Raw genomic sequence first — 9,204 nt, 5'->3', positions numbered from 1 at the left:
CTGCGGCGCACAGGACAGCTCCCACAGCAAAGAATGATCCAGCCCAAAATGTCCAGAGCGCTGAGGTGGAGAGAGGCTGATTTAACCCTCTCCGCTTCCTGGGCCAACTAGGTACCCAGCGTCTCCTACCATTTTATGGTTGTGCACAGGCCATCAGTTCAGCCTACCAATTTTAAATTATCCCCTCAGGTCCCACCTTCCAAATTTGCCCCCAAAGAGCACACCATCACCTCCTAGGAAATAGCCAGGAGTTGGGCAGACAAGGGATGGAGGGTTCTGGAAGAGTTGGCTGCAAAGGATCAGGAGAATTTTTTGAACTATCATTTTCTAAATCCGATTTGTGCAGTAGTCACACAGATGTAAAACTTCAGCTTTTTAAGTTTTTATTTGAATTCAGTTAGTTAACATACAGTAAGCTCCTTTGCTTTGCTTCTCAAATTCCACATATGAGCAAAATCAAACAGTATTTGTCTTTCCCTGACTTATTTTGCTTAGCATAATACTCTCCAGCTCCATCCGCATCATTGCAAATGGCAAGATTTTATTATTTTTATGGCTGAATGATATCCCATTGTAGATATATGCCACCTCTTCTTCATGCATTCGTCAGCTGATGTCATGGACCCTTGGCCTGCTTCCATAATTTGGCTATTGTAAATAATGTCACTGCAAACATAGAAGGGCATGTATCCCTTTGAATTCGCATTTTTGTATTCTTTGGGCAAATATCCAATACTGCGATTCCTCCATCATAGGGTAGTTTTATTTTAAACTTTCTGAGGAAGCTCCGTACTGTTTTCTACAGAGACTGCACCAGTTTGCACTCCCACCAACAGTGCACGAGTGTTCCTTTTTTCCCTCATCCTCACCAATACCTATTGTTTCTTGTTGATTTTAGCCAGTCTCACAGGGGTGAGGTGATATCTCATTGTAGCTGTGATTTGCATTTCCCCGACAGTAAATTGATGAACATGTTTTCATGTGTCTTTTGGTCATCTGTAGGTCTTCTTTGGAGAAATGTCCGTTCATGTCTCTGTCCATTTTTTAGTTGGATTATCTGTTTTTCGGATGTTGAGTTGTATAAGTTCTTTTTTTATATAATAATATTTTTTATTATATTATGTTAGTCACCATACAGTACATCCCTGGTTTTTGATGTGAAGTTCCATGATTCAGTAGTTGCGTATAACACCCAGTGCACCATGCAATACGTGCCCTCCTTACTACCCATCACCAGTCTATCCCATCCCCCACCCCCCTCCCCTCTGAAGCCCTCAGTTTGTTTCTCAGAGTCCATAGTCTCTCATGCTTCATTCCCCCTTCCGATTACCCCCCCTTTCTTTATCCCTTTCTTCTCCTACCGATCTTCCTAGTTCTTATGTATAAGTTCTTTACAGGTTTCGGATAGTAACCCTTTATCAGATATGTCATTTGCAAATATCTTCTCCCACCTTAGGTGGCCTTTTAGTTTTGTTGTTCGTTTCCTTCACTGTGCAGAAGTTTTTATTTTGATGTAGTCTTTCCAGGTGATTCTTACGTGAGTCTGAGGTTGAGAACCACTGGCCTCAAATGGTGAGTTGGGCCTTTGGGGGCCTTGGACAGGAAGGACTGCTTTGAAATTGAGCTAACCTTGACACCACACCTGATAGGAAGTTGTCTTGAACAGGGGTGTCCCTATCAGGAGTCACCGCCCTTTCTGGTCACGGGATGGTCAGGCTGACCCCAGCACGTTGTGCCTCCATGAAGAGCCCATGAGGAGAATACATGGATGGATTAACTTTCTGTGTGTATTCATCAAGGAAGTCCTAGTCTCCTAAGCTCCTGGAGAGCACGTGACCTAAAAAGTTCCACCTCTGGAATTGCCTTCCAAGGTACCGTTCTTTCTGTCCTCCCTCATCATCTGACTCATGCTTGGGGCCCAAGGACAAGCCCCAAGCAGGAAGACAATTAAAAAATTCTTTGAAGTTTTAACAACTTTCCCACTAAAATATCTGTATCTATTACATTTAGATATCTGCTCTGACCACTTTTAAGGAGTCAATAAGTACCCATTGAAGCTTGGTTATCCTTAAGTCAATATTGATAATTTACATCATTCAGATAACAAATCACTAGACAGATTTGTTAGTTTAGGTGTGTAAATCATTAGTTTGGGTGTGTAAATTACCTCAGCACTGTCCATAACTTCTGTGTGAGTAACACCCAATTTTCATCACTAATGTTATTCACTTGGGGTTTTTTTCCCCTCTATTTTCCTTATACCTGATTTCTCTATGAATTCAATGGGCTTGCAACCATGCTATAACTTTGCCTTTTTTTATTATTTCCTTAACAACCATCTATCAACATGTAATATATTAAAGATAGGAAAAAATGGCATTTTTTGGAAACTCCTCTTAGGGGATCAGGAGTTTCTCTGGCATGTCACTGTCAGCTAAGCTATGCTTCCAGGAGACAGGAGTGGCCTGGAAGGAAGGATAAGCAAGTCTGGTGTATTCAGGAATCTGCAAATAGTTCCATGGGACTGTACTTGGAGCTCTGGATAAACAGAAGAGAGGCCACAAGAGGTGGACAAGCGTTACATCATTAAGACTCATTTACACAGGCCAGGAGAGAGCTAGGGAGTTGTCTGGAGGAGGATGACAACGACTACATACGTCCCCGTATGTAGGAGTCAAGTGTCAGCTTTCCCAGATTCCTGACTTAACTCCCATCATCCCCATGGTACCCACACTCTCGCATGCAGGGCCCAGCAGGGCTCTCTGCTCTGGGAGCCTCCATTTGCAGAAGTAACTCCGAACCCCAGGTCTCTGCAAATGCATCAGTATGCATAAGGCCCTCTGCACATGGAAGATAATTGTGTACATCTTTTAGTTTTTATTTCATTATGAAGCTTTTCTGGTTGTTTTTTGAATATTGGACTTTTTGTATTTTTCGCAGAATTCTAAAGCTTATGAGCAGAGAACCGTGTAATTCTTTTGACTATTTTTAATTATCTGTAATGAACTACTTCCATTCACAATTTCGTTAGTTTGTGCTACTTTTTTGCCTTGTTTGTTTGTGTAAAAGGATCACCGAATTCTTTCTCCTGAAATTTAGTGTCATGTATTTTATATGCTAGTATATTCCTTCCACAAGCAAATTTCCCTGTATGAGGGAAGATGGCAGTTTGGGGACAGGAGGAGGCTGGGGTGGCTTTCCAAAACTGAAATCCTTGGCCCAGCTCTGCAGAAGACTGGGTGCTGCAGTGGCTGCCTCCACTTGTGACACCGGCCAAAGGAGTGAATGACTCAGAAGGGCTGGAGCAGGAGGAAGGACAGTGCTTTCGGGCAGACGAGCACAGCCCAGTGCAGACTCACAGACTCTCAGACCCCAAGCGCTGTGGAGGCAGCTCCAGCCCGTCAGTCCGTGGAAGAGACACGTCAAACCTTTTGTACTCATCAGTGCCAAGTGGCATGGTCACTGAATGAAGAGGAAAATCTGAGGCCTCTGAGAACCTGTGAGGGGCCACAGATGCCCCCTGCAAGGCATGATCTCTTTGCTTTCCTACAGCTCAATAACAATGCACTCATACCCCACATTAAATATAAATATTCTAAAGTCTTTAGAGTGTGTTAAAGATGACCACTTGGCATAACTGCATTTCTGGGAGAAAGGTAATTAACACTTACTTATGGACCATGAGGTGCCCCCCAAGCACCAAACACCTTGAAGACAATTAGGACCTTTGTTCTTAAGTCTCCAGTATTCTCAAGAATAACTTAGAGCACTTAGGAAATAGTACTTTGCCTGTAGGGTCTCAGTGGCAAAACAACCCTTAGGAGAAAAGCAATTATTCTCCTCCCACCCCGGGGAGACAAGATGAGCCACCCACTCTGGGTAGGGGCACAGCCTGGGAGAAGCCCTGCAGGGGGGAAAGGTTGAAGGTCCTGAGATTAACAAAAACAAAACAGATCTGGGGTGGAGGCAGGATCAAAAGATCACTCAGCATCGTCCTCAGACTAAAGGGAAGAGCGTTAGAATTTCACACAAATGAGCGCAAATCCTGGTCTATTCCAGGGAGTATCTCAGGTTCCCAGGGTTGAGAAACTTCTGATCGCCCTCTGGTGATGGCTCTAGTTACTGCTGCTTGCTCGCTGTCCACGGACAGTCCTGCAGACTGAAGGCTCCTTATGCCCTGAGATTCTCCTGAGCCCCCCAAACTTTCATGGTGGACACGTCATCTCTAATTATGGCCCAGCGTCGTCCTAAGGCCCCAGAAATACCAGATGGCATTACCGCCACATCCACTTTCAGAGTTGATGGGAAGGAGAAAGTTCTAGAACTAATTCCTGGGTGGTGAGAATCCACACTTGGCACCCACAGGATTTTTTTTTACTTTGAATTCAGAGCCTTTCTCTGGTCTTTCTCTGAAAACGGAAAAATTAGAAGCAGCTCACAGGCTTCACGGTCTTGTCAGCAGAGGGCGCCATTTCCAGGGCCAGAGGGTTCTGTGCAAAAGATCATGACCCTTAGCTTGCAGATCTTTTTGTTCGCGTTTGCTATTTCAAGTCTTTTTTTTTTTTTTTTTTTTTTTTCTCTGTAACCACTTTCTCATCTTGAACTGGGGGATTGGGAGCTTCAGAGAATGAAAGACCTGAATATCCCTGGAGAGTTATCTGTCAATAATCCAAGAGCCAGAGCCGCATTGTAGTAATAAACTGACTGGTATGCAGGGGTCTAAAGGAAAATAGATCCAAGCTGATTTCTGTCCGTCTGTCCGTCTCCATGGACGAGTGCTGGAGATAAGGGTTGTGTCTACACACAGAGAGATTGGATGTGTCTGATTTGATATCCCCCTCCCTCACCAAAGGTCACCAGGAGCTGGGGGACTGAAAAATTCCTGACAAGACAGGGCCCAGAGCAAAAACGACTTGGTCAAGCGGCTCGTTACTTGTATTTGTTTCAGGGCAGAAGTTGGTAAGGGATAATCAGCAGTGAAAATGCCAGAAGACCTGGGGATATTACCAAGTATGGAGACACCATTTGACCTCTCTCGCTGGAGGCACAGAACAGGCCTTACCTCATTCCTGACCTGGAGGGTGAGACTCGCCGGGAGGAAAGCAACACTGACCCACCTACCCCAGTGCTGAGGGCGTCCCAGCAGCGCTCCGGAGCCTGCCTCTGTTACCGTCAGTCATAATGTGAACAAGCGAACTGGAAATGCACACTGAGCTGGGCAAAGAGGGTAAGAGTTTCTAGTGAAAGAGAATTACTGCGAATTAGAAAAGAATATCAGAGACTTGAAGTTTTAGTTCCAACACGTAAAGAACATGAAAGCCATAACTTCTAACTTCACAGTAGGAAAAACGCTGAACACAATGACTAAAATCAAGAAGACAAAAAAAAAAAAATGCGTTGGTGAGGATGGGAAGAAAAAGGAACCCTGCTGCACTGTTGGTGGGAATGCAAACTGGTGCAGCCGCTCTGGAAAACAGTACGGAGGTTCCTCAAAAAGTGGAAAATAGAACTACCCTATGACCCCACAATTCCACTACTGGGTATTTACCCAAAGAAAATGAAAATACGGTCAGAAAGATATATGCGCCCTTATGTTTATTGCAGCACTTGGGAACGCAGCATAACGTATAGACTTGTGCAATCACTGTGTTGTACACCTGAAACTAATGTAACATCGTGTGTCAACTACACTCCAATTAAAAAAAATGTAAAGAAAGGAAAGCTGAACAAACTGAACAGCCATGACTTTTTTGGTTGCAACAGAGACTTGAGGCCACGAGATAAGCCACCACCCTGGAAACTAGAGAGAGATGATAGGTTAGCACGGAGAATAACAGCCTCCATCTGCCTACCTAGAGAAGTTGCATGAAAGCATAAACTAACAGGCGCATTGCAAATGGTAATTCTAAGGAATTGCCGGAGGCCGGCTACGGATTGCTGGAGAGCGAGAAATTCCTGAGAGAAACCGCCTTGGAGGACCACCTCACAGTCCTGGAATTTATTTCCAAGAAACCCAAGTCAGCTCTTCTAGTAAAGAGCCAAGGGGGAAAAAAATTCCTCTTTTCTCTGGCAGAAGGGAGGTAAAAGAACCATTATGAAATATGCCCAAAGAGTTCCCCATAGCAAAATGAAATGCAAGAGAAAAAGGAATGATAAGGGGGAAAAAAGAGAAAATACCCAAGAATTGTGGGGCAGTTTCTTAATACGGAATATATGTATAATTGGAATACTAGAAGGAGAAAAGAGAGAATGAAGCAGGACCACAAGAAATATTTGAAGGAAAAATGGCCAAGAATTTTCCAAAAAATAACAACAAACACCAAATCCAAGATCTAAGAAACGCAGAGAACACCAAACAGGACAATGTTTTGTTTTTTGTTTGTTTGTTTGTTTTAATTCTACACCTAGAAAAAGAATATCAAATCAATTTTTAACTACTACTTAACTATTAATAATATTGAACTATTTTTAAGCAAACTGATTTGCTTAAAAAGGCAGCGAGGAATAAGATGAGAATAAAGTTGTGGTTTTAGAATAAAGGTTTTTTGGGTTTTTTTTTTTTTTTACAGTGATGAATTCTTTACAATCAGATGAAATTTTAGAATTATCTGTGATTTTTAAATCAACTTTCTCTATTTCTTTAAATAAAACCAAGGTAACCATGTTTAAAGTACACTAAACTGCATTCTAAAAATGATTCTTTCAGGGGGGCGCCTGGGTGGCACAGCGGTTAAGCGTCTGCCTTCGGCTCAGGGCGTGATCCCGGCGTGAAGGGATCGAGCCCCACATCAGGCTCCTCCGCTATGAGCCTGCTTCTTCCTCTCCCACTCACCCTGCTTGTGTTCCCTCTCTCGCTGGCTGTCTCTATCTCTGTCGAATAAATAAATAAAATCTTTAAAAAAAATAAAATAAAATAAATAAAAATGATTCTTTCAAATCATAAGGAACAGAAGCCAGGATAAAATCAATCAATGGCTAGTTACAGATTTAGATAAATAAGTCACCAGGAATGAGCTGTTTCACGCTGACACATGCCTTTTTTCACATCCATATGACAATTACCCCTCACACAAAGTGCACAGCCAGGAACGACTGGAAGCTTAGACTGGGGGTCAATTCAGAGACTCAAGACTTGGCAAGGTGCGTGAGGGATCGCAGCGGGCAGAGCCAGCACCACGGCACTTGGTGAATAAAATAAACCCAGTCTCTTAAAGGTTATGTGTTGTGGGATTCCATTTACATAACATTCATGAAATAACAAAATTGTAGAGATGGAGGACAAATCAATGGTTGCCAGGGGCTAGGTATGGACGGAGAAGGGTGTGAGTGAAAAGGATATTATAGACAGTGATTAAACAATTCTGCTTCTTTTTGTGGTGGAGGTTGTGTGAATCTATGTCATATAATTGTTTAGAACTATACACACACGCACACACAAAGAACTTTACACACAAAGACACAAGCACACACACGCAAGTAGTGCATGTAAAAACTGATGAAACCTAGTGAGTTCTATGGTTTTGTACCAATGTCAACCTTACAGTTTTGATCATTGTATTATAGTTACACAGGATGTTACCATAGGGGAAAACGGGCGGAAAGATAAGCATGACCTTCCAGTACACAGCTATTTTGCACCTTCCTATAATATATGTATTATAAATTATTTCAAAATCAAAAGATGTTTTGCCTGTGTTAAATGTGAAAAAAGATATCTGAAGGCAAATGAAAAAAAAGTAATAATTATAATAGGAAATATATATAACACTACAGGCTTGATGCCATTCTAAACACATTACATATAGTATATCATTTAATCCTTGCAAGAACTCTGTAATGTTTATAAAATAATCCTAATTTAGACATGAGAAAGTGAAAACAGAGAAATGTATATGAAAAGTACTCAAATCCTAGCTTACAGTGAATTTTCTATGATTAAGCAATGGGAAAAGACAGAAGCTACATACACATAGTTATTAATATACTTAAATACGTTAAATACTTAAATCAGTTTATAAAGATGTTAAAAATAAAAGGCAAACATACTGGATAAATACTTAAATATGAGAGTTTTAGTATTACTTTAAGTATTTAATTTAATTTAATTAATTTAATATTAATTTAAGTATTGAGAATTTTTACATTTATTATTATGATACTTTTTAAAAATCATGAAAAGCGATAAGTACAACAGAGTTTTTAAGAGTTGAATGGGCAAAAGCAAAGATGGCTAAAATCATCCAGGTGATTTAGTAGTTAAGAGCACAAACTTGACAAATAAAAAAGAAACAGGTTTGTTTTTGACTCTGATCTTTTCCTTGTAGAGTTTCCATTTCCTCATCTGTAAGACCTATTTTACGAAATGCGAGTGAAAGTGATGTGAGGTAATGTACATAAAATGTTTAGCCTGGGAGCTGGAACATAAATACTAACAAATGGTAGTTATTACTACTTTGTAAGATGAGATATGGCTATCTAGTATATATTTAACCTCAAAACAGTTAAAAATACAAGTAAAAATTGCAGTATAATATTTTTGTCCTTTTGAATGGCAAAAAAAATTTGAAGAAAAATATTTAACGCCATTTTTAGCGCAGAGAGATATATTATGCATCCCTTCTGAGTACATTTTTATAGGATTCCATGAAAAAAATCTATTAAAATCTGCAATAGCATTTCTAGGACTCCATCCTGAAAATAAAAATTGAAACACAGGATTTATGTTCAAAGAAGTCTTGTTTATATAGTTAAAAACAGAAAACTCCAAATGTCCAATAATATTTAAAACGTCGGAAAAATACATGCAAAAAACAACGAATGTAAGGCAACCTACCAAAATGTTACCAGTGGTTTTCTCCTGACTGGGGATTTTCTTCTGTTGTTTTCCAGTTGTCTTACATTGAGTATTTGCATTTTATATTGAAAGATAATACCCACAAGTAATTTATCTAAACATATCTGGACTGTGTACTTAAAAAGCAAATAGAATTGAGCCTTAAATTTGTAAATATATAGTCATAATGCTTTGCAAAAAGGGCCTAAAAAATAATGTTTTGTTAAATAAAATATAGTAAAACCCTGCAGTAAAATTCTATGTAGGCACAGTAATTGGTTATATAAATGCATATGTATCAGAAACAATGTCTACAGGTACTGCCAGAAAAGAAAAGTAGTTACAGACCATATACATAGTACAATCAATAT

The 9,204-nt window shown here is 40.3% G+C and overlaps 1 protein-coding gene across 1 annotated transcript in view; it reads right to left on the bottom strand.

Annotated features, from left to right (window-relative positions):
* LOC103680049 overlaps positions 1 to 9,204 on the bottom strand; it is a 46,398-nt gene that overhangs the window by 17,476 nt on the left and 19,718 nt on the right. Inside the window, exon 9 of the mRNA XM_040631310.1 lies at positions 3,360 to 3,546. Within this exon, the coding sequence (XP_040487244.1) occupies positions 3,360 to 3,546 (187 nt within the window). The remainder of the gene's footprint in view (positions 1 to 3,359; positions 3,547 to 9,204) is intronic.

The sequence above is a fragment of the Ursus maritimus genome, unplaced genomic scaffold (assembly GCF_017311325.1).
Source record: "Ursus maritimus isolate PB19 unplaced genomic scaffold, ASM1731132v1 scaffold_16, whole genome shotgun sequence".
Lineage (NCBI taxonomy): Eukaryota > Metazoa > Chordata > Mammalia > Carnivora > Ursidae > Ursus > Ursus maritimus.
This window is presented reverse-complemented; position numbering and strand designations above follow the sequence as displayed.